Here is a 21,267-nt window from a genome sequence, read left to right on the forward strand (position 1 = left end):
TGAGCAACCACGGCGGGTGTGCCGTCTTCCGTCGTGGGCAACGCTTCGAGGGGTGGGTAGGGAGGGGAACGCGTTCTATTCCGAAAGGCCGCTTCTCCCTGAACCGCTGCATCTTGAAAGCCATCTGCGACGAGGACAAGGTCCGCCGTGGCTCGGGGTGGCGGGGTGTTGGAACCTACTCCGGCAGGTGCCGGCGATTCCGCGTGCCAGGGTCCGCATGAACGCGATAGCGTTACAGAGCCCGCGTTGCAGAAACTCAGCCGTCGGCGACCGACATCGGGCATCGTTCCGGCAAAACGATTTGCGAACCGCCCATGCCCAGGTCATCCATGTGACGCAAGGAATTCACAGAGATGATTTAATTTCTCCAGCTAAAATACATGAAAAAATTGTAGACTACGACATATAGACAACCCACACACATGATAGATCTCGCATTGTAATTTGACAGTACGAGAAAATATAGTTCCGTTAACTCGAAGGAAATCTTTTTCCAGCGTTTGCACAATTCACAGACCCACCGCGGCTTCCGCCATTTGCGCACGCCGGCGCATGGGTGTCTCGGGGTCCACGGAGTGGCGCACCCTGTTCCTGGCAATACCTCCAGCTGGCGCTCGCCTCGGCCGCATCGCGGCCCACACAAGAGGCAGTGTTTCTACCACGAAACCCGCCTTCGTGCATATAGTTCGCGGCCAGCGGTTCTCGGTAAGCATTACGGTTGCATAAGCTCAAGTTACCGGGATGCGTGACAAACAGTCGGGGATCTTTGAATGCTATCGGGATTTATTCTTAAAGGGCCTCTGAAACCGTTCGTACAATTTTTGTAGACGTGTAGGGTACAGCTATTGCTAAGTATTTGCACGATAATTTGTGTGAAACGTCTCATATTAAGAGAGCTACGGGTGATTACTAGTTACCCTTCCCCATAGCCATGCATTAATTTTCTCCTCAACTCGTTCGCCGAGTGATCGGGGCTAAGCTCCGCCTTCACTCACTCTGCGTCATGATGGCGCTGCGTGTTGTCCACTTCCGAATATATAGGAGCGAACGCGCGAAGCCTCTCGAAACTCTCCGCCAGCTGCTTGGCAGTCGACCCCAAGCGAGAGCTATCGAAGCAGCGTGCGTTGCGAGCATTCTGTCGCAGCGCCGAACGTGTCTGGAATTCCGGTAAACACAGCTGAGCTGATCATTTCGACGGATGTCTGGAGGCATAAACTCAGGCTGATGAAGGAACTTTAGCCTAGACGTATGTGAGCGGCCTGACCGGTCTGCACGGTCCAGTGAACCTGCTGGCGCAGAGCTTAACCAGCCAAACAAAGCGCAAATTTGGTCTAACCAAGTGTAAAACGTTTTAAACCTTTACAAAAACAAGGTGTTAACCATTACCCTCCTGCAAAAAATTCACGCCAACAGTAAAAAAGAATACATTTCTTTACTGCTACTGTATGTGGTTGACCTGTGTGTGATCAGGGGGTCGCACCGCACCGACCGTTCACATTTGCGCTTCTGTTCATCCCGTGAAACGACATGGTCAAACGGCCAGGCCCTGTCTCCTGGCGCTTGCGTTTACCCTAACATTGCACTCCCGAAGCGCTTTTGCGTAAGTAATCTTCCAGTGTAAAGCGACGGCCGCAAACGCATAAATCCTGGCGCCGATCGGATAGTGGCAGTGAGATGCGCTGCAGCCAGTACGCTCGTCCGCTTCCTTGCAGAGGGACAAAATGTCGCAGCTTGACCTATTGACCGTCGCTACGTTCGCAGTTCACAGCGTAACAAAGTCGAATCATAGTGCTCGCGAAATGACTGAGACCGACTCTGACCGTGGAGCCCTCGTCAAAATGGAGCACGTTGTATCACAAGCAGACGACGCTTGGGGTGTGCCGCAAGTGCTTAAGTGTAATCTGAAATTGTTCTTCTACATTCTTTCTGTTACTTTCCTTTTATAGAAAATGATTACCTAACATTAAAACTATTACAAACATCATTTGCTCACCATAAAGGTTGAAAAATTGCCGATGACGCGTTCTGGGCAGCCAATCGTATAGCTCGCCCTACTGACGTCAACTGGGTTATATACGTTATATGAGTAGGGTGGCTGAAAGTTCCGTTGAGTAGTATGCTACGATCGGCAGCGATGTACATTTTTAAAACTTTATAATAAACTACACGCTTTACGTGGAGCGCTTAGATGCGTCAATAAGTATCCGAAGGACCTATTCTAACGACTCAGTACGTTAGTACAATATCGTCACAATCGTTTCAGTGTCCCTTTAAAGACGGAGCTTAAGCGTCCTCCAAATTTTTTCAGAGCTATCTGCGACGCGACGGAGTGGGCCATACGCTGTGTTGTCTCGGCTTATTGTGAATTCCTATGTAAGATTCGGAGCATTTCCAGTAGTAGTTTTCCGGCTCCTTGCAGAGCAAGTCTGTTCCATTGGGAGACTGAGAGTGTCTCCCGTATTCTTCATTGACGGATTGGGAATAGCTCCCCCACTACATCTACTACACGGAGCAGCACATTCTACTACGAAAATATTGGCAGAGAGTACCGGAAGTCGGTATATTTCAGGCCAACCACAGCCAACGAACCACTATGACGTCGTGCCCCCTACCGCAAATTGCAGCCTCTATGAAGCAATGAGTGACGCTGCACATCCTCAACTTGCGCTTCTTCTACTTGCGGAAAGCGATGATTCATCTATGTCAAGTTTCGAATCAATTAGCTGGACTCATGTAACGAAAAAGCTTCGGAAGGTAGTGTATTCAAGCAAGCTTTTGACATGTTTCGGCCGACTGCAAGCGACAGAAGTTGCGTGTTTTGTCGATGACGTCCTTTCCTGATGTTTGCATTTAAAAAGGTTTTACTTCTCTTCATGAAATGTAGTTCCGAAGGCGCTTTAGGCTGTCTGGATGTGTTGCCACCGAACTGATCGCGGGTTTCACTGCGTCTCCGATATTTCTGACACACAATCACGGTATACAAGAGAAGCAACCACACATGCGGTGTGACTTCCATTGGAGCGCTGGAAGCTACAAAAACACGAAATTTCTAAGCACAATGCGCACTCGAGTTGAAGCCGAAAACAACAAAAAACGTTAGGAACACTGGGCGATTGTGCGCTAGCGCACCTGTCAATTGTAATTTCGCACCTGCAATTGCGCACCTGCAATTTCCCCAGAGAATTGGCAGGTGCGCTAGCGCCACCTGCCAATTGTCCTAGGGGGGGAACGCCTGTGTTTCAATCACAGGTTATCATTCTGTTGCCCTCCGCAGTAACGAAGTGCTCCAGCACAGAGTTCGCGGGTGACTCCGAATCTGGCAGCGGGATTCACTGTTAATTCGTGCGGATGCGAAAGGCAGTGCGAAGGCAAATTCGCTCGCTGCAGCTGCCGCGCTTCATCACTCCAGCGTTTTGACAGCGATCTTCCACGGGATCGAGTGAGATGGGTTCATATTTGCGTGCGCGCACTTAACATCACGCTTGTTAATTTAGTCACTATGACTATGTTAAGGTAGCATGTCTCATGCCAGCAATGGAATGTAGAACGCAACGGTGGCTCCACTTCCCAGTGAGGTCGAACGAAAACGTATTTTCGCTTGGAATAGATGCAGATAGGACTGCAAAGAAAGCTGATTTCTGAAGCGCTTTGACTAGTTCACAACCCTGTCCTAAAATTCAGTTAAACGTTTCAGATTGAAAACGCAGATATAGCCCCTAGGTAAGCAGTAGCGTGGTCGAGCTAAATCTATTTTGTTCACGCCTTTATAGTAATGACTACGCAACTGAGGATGTCCATGACAGAGTGTTTAAGCGCAACGAAATGAAGACATAGAAAGAAACAGATACACAGGGAGAGCGCTTCTTGCATCTGTTCCTTTATACGTCCTCGTTTAGTCGCGCTTATACACTGTATAATGGATTCTAACCAACTAGCCTGCCAACGTGTTCTAACCTAAAGGTCGGTAGCGACCTAATTAATCACAGCCTCATGATGTTACGTTCGAAGAAAATGAGTTTTTCTTCCATAGCAATGCATCGCGTTTCGCTGGGCCATTCGAATTACGTGAAAAGTCAAATTAACCGAAGTGTAATTGACGAAAATCTTCTGTACTACAATAAAAAAAACTAGTTACAAGGCTACGTATTAGTCACTAAACACACAGCGCAATAGAAAAAAAGGGAAATACCCAGTATTTAAAATCAGGGTTACACTTCCCAGTTTTCACATTTTTTTAGCTGAGTTTGCAGGTAAACAGTGCGCTTCTCTTACGTTTCTGCAGACCTTAAAAGAGCACAGACCATACACGTCTGAGTCTTTGTTTTCTAAATTCAATGAATATCCGGTGTCACGAAAGTCCAGAAAAAAGTATGTTCATGCTTAACCGCACCACAAATAATTTTTTATAATAGCTTTTGTATAGCTAGTTGTGGTTTCGTTATCGAGGAGGGTATTGTTCTTTGACATCTTCAAGCAGTATGTGGTCACGGGGGAGCGGAACACTGCGACGTCTTGACAGTTCTTCAAGCTAGCACATAACCCTATATATGCTGCTACTCATTGTAAAAGCCGCTGTAGCAGCAGAGCAGACGTCGAGTGAACCGTAGCGAGTGGGAAATGACGCAATGTTCTGCTGTCACGTGATCACATGCTACTCCAATCCTTCACAATAATGTAGTGACGAAGCCAAATGTGGCTGTAGAAAAGCTGTATTATGACATTATTTAGGGTGCTGTAACGCATGAAACCTTTCTTTGTATTGTTTAGGTGTCCAGGACCTTCATTTAACAAGCAAAAAATAGTTGAAAATGGCATGTTATACCCCATTAACCGACGGACAATGGACTGGCCTTGCCTGCGTGCACCACCACGATGGTGGGAAAATGCCTGCAGTGTCTATACAGGTTGCTTTATTTTAATGTCCAGAGAATTTTTTAGATATAGGCAGTGGTGTTTAGCACAAAGTTACTTATTTAGCTCGAATATTCAAAGAGGTATACTTTACTTACGCTAGAATTCAATGCGCATAATTGACTAATTACCTTTTCTAATAATTAACTCACACACATGTTGGAATATCCAAATTGAAGCCAATGGTTCAAATATACGATAAAGTCAAAGGTATATTCAAATCGAAAGAATTTCGAAACTGTACCATTTCGAGGTAGATGCAGTCCAACTTGTCCAAAAAATCCACTGTTTGATTTACGTTTTTAACAAGCTGCATTTTTATACACTGAGGCTCAAAAGTTAATGGAGCACCAATGCATTTCGTCGCAGATTTTGGGAGCGCATATCTTGAAACTGGCGTCATCCTCAGAATACCTTCTAAGTAGATATGACTAACAATTTCCAATAAAATTCGTAAATTGAAATAGGTAGTGTAAACAAAGTAATTAGTTCGAAAGTAATTAGCAACACTCTTTTAATTAGTTCAATATTGCGTCATCTTTTGTTCAAATAATATCTACCTCTTCGACTAATCTGACTCAAGCAGCGAAATTCTGCTACATGACACGGCTGCTCTTTTTAAAAAATTACCTTAAAAATAAAGTGAAAAACCCCGTATAATTGATATCGCAATAAAAATTGTGGGATTTAAGGACCAAAACTACACAATGAGTTAGGAAGGGCGCTATATTCGAGAATTTTGGCAATACGGGGCTCTTTTGTGTGCAAGCTAAATGTAAGCATACTAACATTTTTTTTTCATTTCGCCGCCATAGAAATAATGCTGCTGCAAATGAAAATCAAATCCGTTACCTAATGGCCAGCAGCTGCACGCGTAGTACCATTGTACGGCATTGAACGGGTAGTGTGCATATCGTGAACCAAACGGCGCCCCTTGCGGAAGTGTGCTACGCCATCGAAACATTCACGATGTGATGAAATACGTGCGACACTTGCCTTGGGACAAATTGCTGGCGTGTCAATTAATGTCTCAACCTCGGTGCCCAGATCAGCCGCAGAAGTTGATTCGTTGCCCGCTGCACTCCTCCCCGGAGAAATGAGACCTCCCGTGAGGCTACTGCACTTTGGGCGAGGCTCGCCTCTAACGCCACCTGCTTTTGGTTCCCAGGATGGCCGAAGTTCTCGCTGGCAAAATTTGCGCTCGCGACCTCGCTGATCACAGAGAGGGTCCAAGGGCCCCAGCTTCCGAAGCGCCGACAGCCGGACCGCAGCCCGACGGGTCAGCGGGGTTGCTTGTTGGCCATCCGGTCCCAACAGAGCGGAGAGCAGACATCTCAAGAGCAATTGGAACATCGGGACTGTGAGCGGCACCATATTTGGGCTTCTTCTGTCTTGTCCTCTTGCAGTTGGTTGGTCAGTTGATCGGCCCCAGCTGATAAGGCACAACCCACTATGGTGCACAAGCCATGATAGCTGGGAAAAAAAGGAAAATTAAACGGAATTTCAATTAAAGAAGCCATAAAGTTATAATATTTGTATACACTATTCGAATATTGGTTGTGCACCCATGCTGTTATGTTCAGCATGGAAAGCATCCGGACTGTTTTCTTTCGCCGACGCCAATTTCTTCGCTTCCTTTGTCTAGTCTTCTCGGCGTGTTCATTGCACCATATATGACGCCATTCCTTGCTTTTGCCGGTACTCCTATGGTACCGTGGCTGACTTTGAAACGTTCTTATGAAACATTTCTACAAGCAACCACCGGTGAGTCTTTACTGGATTACAGGAAAGAGGCCGTTCTACTAGCCAACTTAGGCTTCGAGGGGCATTGTTTGTTCTACGACCTCACGTCGCAAGCAGACCGGGGTACTACTAGTTTCGAAGACATAATAGGCGTCTTCAATAGACATTATGAAGACAGTACCAATTTTTTGGAACATGCCATTATCTACCGGGATCGCAAACAGCAGCCAGGAGAAAGTTTCCCGGATTTCATCACCGCGATACATCGGCTGGCACGTGCACGCGATTTTGGAGCAGGGCCCCAGAAATCGCTGCGTGACCAACTTTTGCAATGCGTCGTCCCTGCAAGATTCAGCGTAATGCTTCTTTATGAAGGACCTTCGCTGATTCTACAGAAAGCTGAAAAATTGGGTGAAACGTCGAGCAAGTTTACAAAGAACATTCGCTATTCAATGGTTCTCCCTGCATCACGTGTCTCTGCAGCGGTAAGATGGCATCGGTAACCATTGACTTCCTCGCCCGGGTACTCAAGGTAGTGGTTCTCGCCAACATCATTGATCAACCACACCGGTTCGAGATGGCCCCCGACAACATGGCGGGAAGCGGCGATCTGGGAAAGCCGGCCAACATGGCACCCGGCGGGAATTTCACAAAGCGAGTCAAGAAGCCAGAGTCCATTGTGTTCTCTTGTGTGTGCCCATTTATTTGACGTCTTTATATTTTATAATGAACAGCCACCAACTAGCCCAATAAGAAGTGCTTTTAAGTGGATCAACGCAGCACATAGCATCCGACGCAGACTGTCCGGACAAGCACGTTACCTGCCGTGCTTGAAAGAAAGTGGAAAATTACGCTGCATTTTGTCATTCACAGAACTGATACATTGAGTGGCTCCTGCAAAAGCTCAGCTCGTTTCCTCTTCTGCTGAAAGAGAGTCAGCAAGTACAGTTTCCCGTGCTAACAATGCAAGAACCGCATTCCCATCTGGCGACAATTGATGCCGAAGTCCTCCTTGCAAGTACGTGGCTCAAGTTTCTCGTCGATAAGGAAGCTACGGTTTCTTTCATGAACAGCGCCACCTACAAAGTGCATTTCAAGGGCTTTCCCGTGTACGCCTTGAGGATATGACTCGGAACTCTCAGCAAGAAATGGCGCATTCAGCACATTTCTCCCTGGAAGGTAAATACCACAGTACGTCTGCAGCAGTTACACTCCACGTCACGGAAGAAGGCATTTATCTTCTGCGCCTAGACGCCATTTAAGCCCTGTGCATCGATGTTCAAGGATATTCATTCACTCGTCACCAAGTGTCAGGAATTCCGGCGGATCAGGCTGTCGAATCATCGTCTCTACCGCACAACACCGCAGCAGGATTAACTGACCTCTTCTCGTGACAACCTTGTGAAGAGCTTCATCCATGAAGTGCGTCCACGAGCTTCTGTGCAACCAGCCCATGTAAAACATCGTTCTCTACCCCTGGTTCTCCGCACTCATGTTCAAACTGACCTGCAAAGACTGGAAGCAGCTGACGTCATTGACGCGTATCAGCGTGCGAGTGCATTTCCCTGCTCGTCGGGGCTCAGAAAATCACAATTCTATTCGGCTTTACTTCCATCTCCGAGAACCAAACAAGGTCATCGTGGTCAATGCATATCCACTACCAAGAGCTTATGAACTGTCACTTCGACTTGCTGATGCCACTGTGTTCCGTGTTACTCATACAGGTTCTGCTGCACATTCCATTTCTCCCTCCAATTTCACCCCTACAAACAGGTTCATCCACCGCGAAAGAATCTCCTGAGCTATTATCCGACATTCCGTCCCAGCACATGGCTCCTGCAGGAGCTCAGGACACCGACAAAGAACATTCCAGCTCATCCATGACTAATGAGTCTTCTAGTCTGTTTTATTTTAGACGAGTTATACAGGCCTGCCCGCCATGGTGCTTCGGCATCTTGGGAGTGGCCGATACCCCGGCCGCTCAGCTGCTACCGTCATTGATAGGGTCGAGTTCATGGAATCCGAGAGAGGCGGACCAGGCAGGACCGGTAGCGTAGGTTATTAGCATGGCGCGGCCACAGTGATGTCTTTGTGCGAAATCAGGGCTTGCCGTTGGTTCTCGTAGAAGCCCAGAAGTGGTAGAAGTCCGTGTTTTTTAAGAAGGCCGTCTTGCAGCTCCCGACTTGCGTGGAGATAGCGCAAACGTGATAGCGTAAAACTCACGTTGTGGACGTAGAAGTGATTCCCGAGCTGAAGAAACAAGATGACACAGCTGAACCTGCAAAATTTTGGTACACCATGCATCTGCAGCAGGTGCGAGCACAGAACATCGCAAGACTCGCCTGCAGCTGCGTGCGGCGAAATCTCGAGTGCCGGTAGCATCAGGGGTGCGGTGGTCACTAAAGGCATGTCCAAGGTTGCCCTTGTGGGGTCACCGTGCCTACGAGAGTGAAATTTGCCCCTAGTGGAGCCCGCTGAAAAACCTCTGATTCGGTGATGAGAGAGGTGTCCAAATGCCCAAAGAAGGTGAGCGGCGGGATGGATAGTAGCTCAAAGCGGTTGCGTTTGGCTCAGTGAATTCTTTGGAAAGAGTTGTCGCGCAGCTTCCTTTGAGATAGAAAGCAGGCTCACGTACCGAGTAGAGGCTTGAGGCTGGGAAGACGGTGCGGGCTGAGAATCGGCACGGGGGGTAGCAGGCGATGTAGGATAATTAGACGCGGAAGGACACGACGGTTCAAATCGCGAGAGCTGTTGTAACTGAGCGCCCGAGGTGGCGTATTGAGCAAGGACGGATGCCAGCAAGCTCTCGTAGAAGTCAGGGCAGGGGTGACAGCCGGAACCTGGAAGGCAGCCGGAGCCTGGAACCTCGTTCAGATGTGAGTGGCTGTCGAGCTGGATGAACCAGCTGTCAATCATGTCGACGAAAAATTCCCGGACATTCTATAACCGCGGGACGTCTGCCGCACCCCTTGATGCCATGTACCTATAGCCTTGGCAGAGTCGGTGCGATGGCTCTGGCATGGCTTGGCTTGGCCGTCTGTTGGCACCAATTTGTGGGAGCCTTTGTGAAGAGGTAGCCACCGTAGCTATGGTTTATTTAGGCTGGCCAGCTATGGTGCTGTGGGATCTCGGAAGAGACTGAGACAACAGCTGCTCTGGTTGAGCGTCACAGCGTGCTCTGACCTCGTGCTACACGTACGTTAGCCGTCTCCTTCTTTGCAACATTTGGAGGCGAGTTGCGCCGCAAAAATTCCTTCCCCACTACCAGAACTAGTCCTTCTTAGATCTGAATGAAGTAAGGAAACCGCAGCACGGACTAATTACTATGTCTCAGAATAGCATTTAGTTCACACTTTGTTATATTAACAGTATTTTCGACACTCACATCCTTTACTGTGTTGAAAAGAAAAGAACAAAGGCTTGACGATGCCTTATGACACATTCAAAACTAAATGCCATGCATCAGTGCTACTGAAAAATTCATGAGTTGGTGGTGAGATCGTTCAGGTTCCTTCTGTTATCGTTAGAGCAACGTTGCTGCATTCAGCATTTCATGAAGTTGAACTGGACACAGGTTCCTACTGTTTCCTATGCTCTACACAAGTTCTAACCTTTCTCGTACGAATTCAGCTCTTGTGTCAAAAATATATTTTTTACACACCTGTTAGGAAAATAATATCCCTCAAAAGGGGGGATTTCCTGCAGCATAAACGTGCAGCACGCAGACATTCAGGTCAAGTCCGGTTAATGACCTCATACTATTTCGGCTCTTTACGCGAAATAATCTTTTCCATCACGGTCAGGTTAAGTAGTATCCTTGCAAAGGGGTCTTCTCGGAACAGTCGAGCAGCTTAAACGTTCAGTAGGCATTCCACGAACTTCAATTTCAATTCAACTTCAATTCACGAACTTCACCTAATTTAGATGAAGTGAAAGCTACTTGATCTTGTACCTCCCTGGCCATTGTACAACATGATCTGGATAAACTGTAGAGCTACCTCTCTGAGAATAGCAATGAAGCAGACCATATATCTTTGGAGGTTAGCTCATCGAGGATACTTCCCTCGTAGCCGAACATTTCGAACATTACTGTCACTCGATATTCTCAAAGCTGGAGCAGGACATTAAATTCACACTAACTCCCTTGGAGTAATTCCTAATTTATAACATTCAAAGGCCTGTCTTCACAGTTATTCTGAACATTAAAGCCTTATAAATTGGTTGGACCTAATAAAATACCTAACGCCTTTTCAAACTACAATACCGAACCATTCGCACATATCTTGATAATTCTCTGTTGTAAACATTGAAGAAATGCTTTTTTCAATGAATGACGAATTGCGCCGTACCTGATTTCAGGAAAGCCAGTTGTTTAAACGTTTAATCCACGCTTTGGTGTGTTGCGACACCACGTACTCGAGCAAATGAGGGTTGGACCCTCCCGCGTGTAGCCGTGCTCGGCTTAGCCATGTCCGGGGAAAAGGCGATTCTAGGTGTTGAGCTGAGGTCGAGTGTTAGGACCTTTATGGCCCCTCGGCCGAGTCAACAAACTTATTTGGTCTCTGCTTCACCTAGGTGGCACGCTCGGACTGACCCACGCGGGGGAAACCAGTAGTTGCGGTTTCCTACCCTCCTCTTCGATCTTCGGCTTTCTCTCTCGCTTTAGGTGTTTCCTGTCTTCTCACTTCTGAATTTCTGATCCTCCAGGAAGCTAGGGATAACCTTGTGTGAAATAACCAACCTTGGTTATATCATATTTGACTGTAGTGGTTGTGTACAGCTTGCATAGGCAGGTCTTGTTTATTCACAATGCCTGTCGCGTCCCCTTCTTAGGCTCCGCGGTTACAGCCGGCAGCACCACCAAAATCACTTCAATTTGCATAGCTTCCTCATTATCCTGACTCCTTGATTGCCCTCTCACGAAAAGAAGGCGCACCGTTGAATGATTCGACTTTTTACTAAGCCCGCTGAAATTTTTCCAAATTTCCACGTGATTCACAGTGAATCCCGCGACAAGACCATAAGAACAGTATCACCTTTTGTTGTCGCAAAATGCCTGACTGACACTTTAGGTCCTGCATACAAAGTCAAGAAAATAGCCAGGAGGAACATTCTCCTTGAAGACCTTTATAAATCTCAGTATGAAAATCTGTCAAAGCTCATCTGGTTTGGCGGCACCCGAGTTTCTGTATGCATCACCACCACCATCACCATCAGCGTAGTTACGCCACATTCAGGGCAAAGGCCTCTCCCATACGTCTCCAACTACCCCGGTCACGTACTAATTGTGGCCATGTTGTCCCTGCAAACGTCCTAATGTCATCCACCCACCTAACTTTCTGCCGCCCCCTGCTACGCTTCCCTTCCCTTGGAATCCAGTCCGTAACCCTTAGTGAACATCGGTTATCTTCCTTCCTCATTACATGTCCGGCCCATGCCCATTTCTTTTTCTTGATATCAACTAAGATGTGATTTACCCGCGTTTGTTGCCTCACCTAATCTGCTCTTTTCTTATCCCTTAACGTTACACCCCTCATTCTTCTTTTCATAGCTCGTTGCGTCGTCCTCAATTTCAGCAGAACCCTTTTCGTAAGCCTCCAGGTTTCTGCCCCATATGTGAGTACTGGTAACACACAGCTGTTATACACTTTCCTTTTGAGGGATAGTGGCAACCTGCTGTTCATGATTTGAGAATGTCTGCCAAACGCATACCATCCTATTCTTATTCTTCTGGTTATTTCAGTCTCATGATCCGGATCCGTGGTGACTACCTGCCCTAAGTAGATGTATTCCCTTACCACTTCCAGTGCTTCGCTACCTATTGTAAACTGCTGTTCTCTTCCGAGACTGTTAAACAATACTTTAGTTTTCTGCAGTATAATTTTCAGACCCACCCTTCTGCTTTGCCTCTCCAGGTCAGTGAGCATGCATTGCAATTGGTCTCCTCAAGTCTCCTCCTTTAACTCAGGAAGAGGACCTTAGTGTTGATGCAATGAACGACAATCTCATGGGCATCATTAAGCAGTGCGCAATAGAAGTCGGTGGTAACGCCATTAGACAGGAAATCAGTAAGCTATCGCAGGAGATGAAATATCTGATAAAGAACCGCCAATGTATGAAAGCCTCTAACCCTACAGCTAGAATAGTACTCAACAAGCGTAAGACAGCGGACATCAGGAACTATAATATGGATAGAATAGAACAGGCTCTCAGGAACGGAGGTAGCCTAAAAACAGTGAAGAAGAAACTAGGAATAGGCAAGAATCAGATGTGTGCGTTGAGAGACAAAGCCGGCAATATCGTTACTAATACGGATGAGATAGTTCAAGTGGCTGAGGAGTTCTACAGAAATTTATATAGTACCAGTGGCACCCACGACCATCGTGGAAGAGAGAATAGCCTAGAGAAATTTGAAATCCCACAGGTAACGCCAGAAGAAGTAAAGAAAGCCTTAGGAGCTATGCAAAGGGCGAAGGCAGCTGGGGAGGATCAGGTAACAGCAGATTTGTTGAAGGATGGTGGTCAGATTGTTCTAGAGAAACTGGCCACCCTGTATACGCAATGCCTCATAACCTCGAGCGTACCGGAGTCTTGGAAGAACGCTAACATAATCCTAATCCATAAGAAAGGGGACGCCAAAGACTTGAAAAATTATAGACCGATCGGCTTACTGTCCGTTGCCTACAAAGTATTTACTAAGGTAATCGCAAATTCAATCAGGAACACCTTAGACTTCTGTCAACCAAAGGACCAGGCAAGATTCCGTAAAGGCTACTCAAGAATAGACCATATTCACACTATCAATGAAGTGATAGACAAATGTGCAGAATATAACCAACCCTTACATATAGCTTTCATTGATTACGAGAAAGCGTTTGATTCAGTCGAAACCTCAGCACTCATGGAGGCATTACGGAATCAGGGTGTAGATGAGCCATATGTAAAAATACTGGTAGATATCTATAGCGGCTCCACAGCCACCGTAGTCCTCCACAAAGAAAGCAACAAAATCCCAATAAAGAAAGGCGTCAGACAGGGAGATACGATCTCTCCAATGTTATTCACAGCGTGTTTACAGGAGGTATTCAGAGACCTGGAGTTGGAAGAATGGGGGATAAAAGTTGATGGAGAATACCTTAGCAACTTGCGATTCGCTGAAGATATTGCCTTGCTTAGCAACTCAGGAGACCAATTGCAATGCACGCTCACTGACCTGGAGAGGCAAAGCAGAAGGGGGGGTCTGAAAATTAATCTGCAGAAAACTAAAGTATTGTTTAACAGTCTCGGAAGAGAACAGCAGTTTACGATAGGTAGCAAGGCACTGGAAGTGGTAAGGGAATACATCTACTTAGGGCAGGTAGTGACCACGGATCCGGATCATGAGACTGAAATAACCAGAAGAATAAGAATGGGCTGGGGTGCGTTTGGCAGGCATTCTCAAATGATGAACAGCAGGTTGCTACTATCCCTCAATAGGAAAGTGTATAACAGCTGTGTGTTACCAGTACTCAAATATGGAGCAGAAACCTGGAGGCTTACGAAAAGGGTTCTGCTGAAATTGAGGACGACGCAACGAGCTATGGAAAGCCGAATGATCGGTGTAACGTTAAGGGATAAGAAAAGAGCAGATTAGGTGAGGCAACAAACGCGGGTAAATCACATCTTAGTTGATATCAAGAAAAAGAAATGGGCATGGGCCGGACATGTAATGAGGAGGGAAGATAACCGATGGTCATTAAGGGTTACGGACTGGACTCCAAGGGAAGGGAAGCGTAGCAGGGGGCGGCAGAAAGTTAGGTGGGCGGATGACATTCAATCAATATTTATTTTTGAAAAAAGAAATACAAGATGGGTATAAGTACACATTCGGAGGTCCCGAAGTAACAACTGTCGGGGGGACCTCCTAACAAAACATGAAAAGGGGATAGTAGGATCGTGGCAAACAGTGAGTCATGTCATATATTATACAGTTTCTACATCGGAAATAAACGATAAGATAGAAAAAAAATCTGTTAACAATATCACAGGTATATTCACAGAGTTAAAAAGAAAAAATAATTGAAGAAATCTTAAAAATAACATGCAACAATTTAAACGAGGATAAATGGCACGTAAAGCTAACAACGAGGAGAAGTATCAATTAAGGCAAAATTTAGTAACTCGGTAATTGAAAAGTACATTGCGTAATGGTAAAGTGAACAACATACTAATTAGTTCTATGTTTGTTAAATTATGCTACGCGTCAGATAAAGTGTTCATGAAATGCTTCTTCGTTCTACGTTTGAATGATAATAATGTAGATAATAATGTAGATGGTATAGAATTCCAAACAGAAACGCCTGAAAACGCGACGGTAAATTTCCCATAGTTAGTTCTTGCTTTTGGAAGAAGAAGATTGAGTTGAGCTGAAAATCTTGTGTTGTTATAATTGATGAGGCTAGAGCGACTAAAACCTGGAATATTAACTGGGTATTTATAAGACGAAACATAAGTAGTGACAGCTTATGATTGAATAACATGCGTAAAGGTAAAACATTTAGGGAACGGAATATTGGAGCAGAGGGAGATGTATGCGATTGGAATGCAATTAATCGTAATGCCTGCTTTTGCAAAACTTCTAACTGATGAAGATGTGTGGTATATCTATTGCCCCAAGATGACAGGCAGTATGAGAGATGACTGTGTATATACGCGTAATATAAGGACATGAGAATGGTTTGCTGGAATAAAGAGCGAGTTTTTATTATGATGTGAATACCAAATGAGATTTTTTGAATGAGTGATTGAATATGACACTGGAACTTTAGGTTTTCATCTAGTACTACACCAAGAAATTTAGTAGACGTGGATCTTGCAAATACATTATTATTTAGAGACACTACAATAGAATCAATGTGCAAAGATTTTGAAGAATGGAATACCATAAATGTTGTCTTAGATGAGTTAATGGTTAGCTTGTTTTTTACACACCATGAATGAACATTCGTTAGGTCAGCGTTGAGTTTATCCTGCAATGCAAATAAATTTTTATCAGATGCGAAAATGGTGGCGTCATCAGCGTAAAGAAGGCAGTGCGCATGTGTTAATATGTCTGGCAAGTCATTAATGAATATGAGAAATAAAAGTGGCCCAAGTATTGATCTCTGGGGGACACCTGTATTTACAGTTTTCGAAGAGGACAAGACACCATTAAATTCGACTATATATTGTCGGTTAATTAGGTAGTTGCGAATTATTTGTAAAGGCGGTCCAGAAATGCCATATGATTCAAGTTTACTTAAAAGAATACGATGGTTAATTGTATGAAACGCCTTCGTGAAATCAATAAAGAGAGCACCAACTAAGAGGCCTTGATCGATGGCTAAGTTGACCCTCTCAGTAAATGTAATAAGCGCTAATTCAGTTGAAAAATTGTCACGAAAACCAAATTGATCAGGAGTTAAAAGATTAAATTTGGATAAGTATTTAGTTCAGCGAATATGTATAAGTTTTTCGATGACCTTACTAAAGAAAGACAAAATGCAGATAGGACGATAATTACTTGTGCACTTATGGTCACCTTTTTTAAATACTGGGATTATTTTACCTGTCTTGAGGCGGTTAGGAAAGATGCCATCTATAAATAGTCTATTTACTATATCTGCTAACGCAGGTGAGATTTCATTAGACACAAGCTTAATGCTAGAGGGACGTATCAAGTCGAAGCCCGGACCGGTTGTTTTAAGAGAATTGATAGTGTTACATACTTCCAGAGATGTGGGGAACAGGTAAAATGAATGAGAACAGCGCGGAAAACTAAGCAACGTTGAATCAGGCTGACTACCGTCTGCAATACTAAAATGGTCACTGAAAACATTAGCTATGTCTTGAGGGTCAGTAATATTAGCAGAATTGTGGTTCATGCACGATATGCGATTTTTAGTTTTACTGATGTTTAAGAATTCTTTAATAACCTGCCAGTTTCGTCTGGTATCACTTCCATTTTTTCTAATTTTATTTTCGTAGTAATTACGCTTGAAATCTTTTAAAGTGGCTGTTAGAACATTTGAATATGTGTGGAAGCGCAATCGCAACGCATTATTTAATGGCTGGACTTTAAGTTTCTTACGAAGATTATCTCTTTTTTTAATGGACCGCAATAAAGAATCACTAATCCAAGGCTTTCTTGGTGAGCTAAACCAACGCGTCACCATAGTGTTACTTGTGCATAAGTTAGAGCATTCAGATATTTTCGCGAAAAAAGATTCAAAAGCCCTTTCGCCACATTGCTCTTCAAGCACGTCAGTCCAGTCAATTGCACGAATCATACAAGTGAATTTATTAGAATCAAAGAAAGTCCTGACATATTTTGCTGGTTGAGAAGGCGTTACGGAACCTATGCAAAAATATATAGGGTAATGGTCTGTTACGGCATATTCCACTATTCCAGCTGTGCTAAGATCAGTAGGTATGCTAGAGAGTACATGGTCAACTAAAGTATTAGGTCAGCCTATTTCACACCTCGTTGGAGCTGTAATTTGTGAGGAGAGACCGCAGCTAAGATAAGTACGTAAGTACTCAGAGCAACATTGACTGTCAGGGCTGATAATGTGGATGTTAATGTCACCACATATCACAATATCCTTGTTTTCATCAGTGACTGTGTTTAGTAACTGCTCAAATTCTTTACAAAATTCGATGTAAGAGGAAGAAGGTGAGCGATAAATGCGTGCAATTATGATGTTACGTTTGGTAGGCAGCTGCAGGTTATTACTCTCTACTTCTAGCCATACGGATTCACAGAGGCAATGACGAAAAAAAAGATCATGGCGACGTTTATATGACAATGAAGATTTTACTAAAATGGCCGAACCGCCACTACGATAACCTTCACGATGACAATATTCAGGAGTGTAGCCTGAAAGACCGTATAGATTCCCGTCATGAGATGATAACCACGTTTCAGATAAGCATACTAAAGAGAATGCATGATCAAGACTGCAAAGAAGAGCGATGAGATCATCGTGATGCCTACGAATATTGCGGATGTTCCAATGTATTAAGGATAAAGTGGGTTGTTTTTCCTCAATGAGAGCTTTCGCTTCGTCAAGAGTAAAAACTGAGTCAGCCATGATGAATTAGACGTTAGTGTAAGCAAGGAAGAACTTATTTGAAGATTGACAGATCATTTACACTACATATGCGATGAACACGGCTGTTCTCCGACTTTCTTGCCTTAATGGCACAGTTATCGGTCCATAGAAATTTACATCCTTTAGACTTCTTGAGCTCTAGCGCCTGCGCAAAAAGCCGCTTATTATCGGGTGTGAGGTGATCATTAACAAAAATGGAAGTGGGTGGTTTATGTGATAGCCCTGCTGTAGTTGTTGTGAGTCTTGCTTTACGCGCTTTGGAAGCAGCCTTCTTTGTTCGTGAGCAGAACCGCGCGATAATGTTGGTTCCTTGTTTGGCAGGCACGCGGTGAACAATGTCAATGTCACCAGCAGTGACAGGGCACCCAGTCTTGTCACCCAAAGCCTAGATAATTGTTAGGCAGCTTTCTCCTTCAGTCTTTGGAATACCTTTAATTTCTACGTTATTTTGCCTGGAATACTGCTCAAGGTCAGCTACTCGTTGTGAAAGGCTTTTGTTACTATCAATCAAAGACTTGTTATCGTCTCTCAAGGATTTGTTTTCTTGGAGATGGTTGTCATTTCTTGCCTTCACAGATTCGTACAATTCATTAAACACACTGAGACTTTGACGCATTTCTGCGACTTCAGAACGGAGAATCTCAAGTTCTTTCGCTAACTCGGAATTAGTGGGCATCTCGTAGAATTACGCAGATAAACACAAAAAGCAAAGAGCAGCAGCAGTGGTGGCAGCGGAAACTTATGGGCTACGAGGAAAATTTCAGAAACACTAACCTGCACAAATATGCAGAGAATGGTTAGAAGTGGTTCGCAAGCCGCAACCACTGCTGCCTAAGTGATGATCGCCGTTCCAGGGCAGTCGCTTATAAGGCAGGATCCCTCTGTAGGCGGCGCTGCATGCGATGCAGTGATGACGGTGCTGGGGTCGCAGGCTTTACACGTGTGGGTCTTGATAGGATCGTTGTTACACAGATGGCGCCGGGAATCAGATGCACACGAAATCTGCACAAATATGCAGAGAATGGTTAGAAGTGGTTCGCAAGCCGCAACCACTGCTGCCTAAGTGATGATCGCCGTTCCAGGGCAGTCGCTTATAAGGCAGATTAAGACGGAGATTGAGACGGAGATGGAGATTAAGACGTTTGCAGGGACAACATGGCCACAATTAGTACGTGACCGGGGTAGTTGGAGAAGTATGGGACAGGCCTTTGCCCTGCAGTGGGCATAACTAGGCTGATGATGATGAATCGTCGGTGAAAAATTTTCCCATTGAAAGTCAATTTATCTATAACCCGGCAATTAGGAAAATTTTAGGGTCGTTTCCGGGTAAGCAAAATTTGTCGGCGGCCGTACTTGGCTTCCTGAGACGTCGAATTACAATACAACATTTTTATAACGAATTGAAGTGCCAATTTTACCAACTTCGTTATATTGATGCTGACCTATGAAAATTATTACAAAAATTAAATAATACTCTAAAAATGCTTAGGCCCAAACAATGAAACGTTCCTTTCCTTCGAGCGCTTCCTAACCTTACGTGAAGCCTCCTTACAGCGAAGGACCGATGGAGGAAGCAAGCATACTCTGAAAGCTCCCTTCACCCGTCCTCACGTAAGGAGCGGTTGCCGCCACGCCTGGGTTCGAGATTATCTCGTAAAAGCTTTATGCCCCAACCACTGGCACGCGCCGAAAGCTTCGGCGCGCGCTGGCAAGCGAACGCGTCGCTTCGCTTCGGCTGGAGGGAAAGGGCGCGCAACCACTGGGGACGCGCGCCGAAGCTCGCTCCTCAGCTGCGGCGCACTGTTGCCGGACTATTCCGTCTTCATCCGTCAAAGTTCGGCCTAAAACAGCCTGCTGTAAACTAAGCTTGAAACAATAAGTTAGTGATCTGTATGTGCTTTTAGATATAAAAAACACGTTTCAATAATGAATATACACCTGCCGCAAGTTTGTTTTTATTTTTGAAGTAACAATAGTGTACAAAATATCGACATCAGCGCACGCGCGTCGTCTGTCTGCAAGATCGCTTTGCAAACACCTGCATGACGATGACATATATCAAAAACTATTGTACCATTTCATTTTTTGGTAGCTTATTGCACAGCCAACTATGCAAGAATTAGGCGTGCAACGTATAACTGAAAAAAATCTGTGTTGGAAATATTGCCACGTAGTAGTGACGGTAAATAAATAGTGCCGGCTCAATCGCAACGATAGCGGCGAGCAATGTCGGGAATCGTAGAAAATCTCATCTGCTGGTCAAGCGCGTCGGTTTGCATACGTCAGTCGTCGAAAGTTACAGCCTATTCGCTGGTGCCCGCGCGCCTTCCAGAAACTACAACACAATTCGTGTCGCGTATGCAATCAGATTAGCAATGTTCGTCGACAACAGACAGACCATCGATAGCATTCGCGAAACTTGCGATAGGTTCAGGCGCATCCTGCACTGAGCGATAACGTTTAACATTTTTTAGCCGGTGAAATACGGTAACCGGATACAGATACAGCATCCGTGTCAATATAATTATGCTTGTTGGTGCATGAGAGAAACATGAAAAAGTGGGTTCTGAGAAAATCAGCAAAGCGAAATTGAAACACCTGTAGCACTCACACAAAAAAAAGAAAAACTAGAATAGCTAAAATATATTTAATTCGTATCTTGTCTCCCCCCAATTCTTGATTCTGCCAAATCTAGCCCATGGAGCACCTCCATTATATATTCTAGGTTGTTTTGATGCATCAACACCGCATCCGGAGGCCTTCACGTTGAGTGTATTGCTACAAAACATTTTCACAGTGCAAGGGCCATGTTATATTGTAACTGGTTTCCACACATCAAGTTTGCCTTTCTTTACATTAATGAAATGACATACCGTCAGATAATACAAGCTTGAGAATTAGAGGGTTTTGATAGGAGTCTTTCGTTGCCCGTTGCCAAGTCATACTATTGAAGCACTTATTCCAATGTATGGGAGCAGCTCATTTGCATAGTATCAGAAATATATAAACAGGTTATTTTCACAATTTACACACTTCGTCACCACAAAAAGAAAAATTGCAGTTTATTGTTTTCAGCCTGCCATGATGTTTTGACTGAGAAAGATATATTCAATTTGTTCTGCAAGGCACGCAATAATTGCTGTGGCATATTATTTTATTGCACAACACTACATACAGTAGCCAGCCATTATTAAAACTCAGAAGAAATTAATAGCACAATGCATATGATCAGGCACATAGCATATTATTGCACTTTCTTAATTCATGCCAGAACCACGACCACAGGCGTCCTTCTCCAACAAGGTCAGCATCCATCGTGCCTCCTTACCATCAGGCTTCACACCCTCAGCATGTTCAACCTCAGCTTTGTGGTGTTTAAAACAACCTCAAGTGCGTCTTACGGTTCCAGGGATAAGAAAGAAGACCGTCCTGCCTACATTGGCCTTGAAGCAAGCAGCTCTGGATTGTTTGCACACTTTCT

At 44.8% G+C, this 21,267-nt stretch overlaps 1 protein-coding gene across 3 annotated transcripts in view; it reads right to left on the reverse strand.

Annotated features, from left to right (window-relative positions):
* Positions 1-18,772, reverse strand: part of LOC135914604 (prolyl 3-hydroxylase 3-like) — an 80,349-nt gene extending 61,577 nt beyond the window's left edge. For 2 of the 3 annotated variants that reach the window (XM_070525270.1, XM_070525269.1), the window contains exon 1: positions 5,908-6,439. In XM_070525270.1, coding sequence (XP_070381371.1) covers positions 5,908-6,285 — 378 coding nt within the window. In that variant the 5' untranslated portion in view covers positions 6,286-6,439. Of the gene's footprint in view, positions 1-5,907; positions 6,440-18,560 lie in introns of those variants that run through there. The other variant, XM_065447519.2, reaches the window with a different exon arrangement.
* Between the last annotated feature and the right edge of the window lie 2,495 nt (positions 18,773-21,267).

Source organism: Dermacentor albipictus, chromosome 9, assembly GCF_038994185.2.
Source record: "Dermacentor albipictus isolate Rhodes 1998 colony chromosome 9, USDA_Dalb.pri_finalv2, whole genome shotgun sequence".
In the NCBI taxonomy this organism is placed as follows: Eukaryota; Metazoa; Arthropoda; class Arachnida; order Ixodida; family Ixodidae; genus Dermacentor; species Dermacentor albipictus.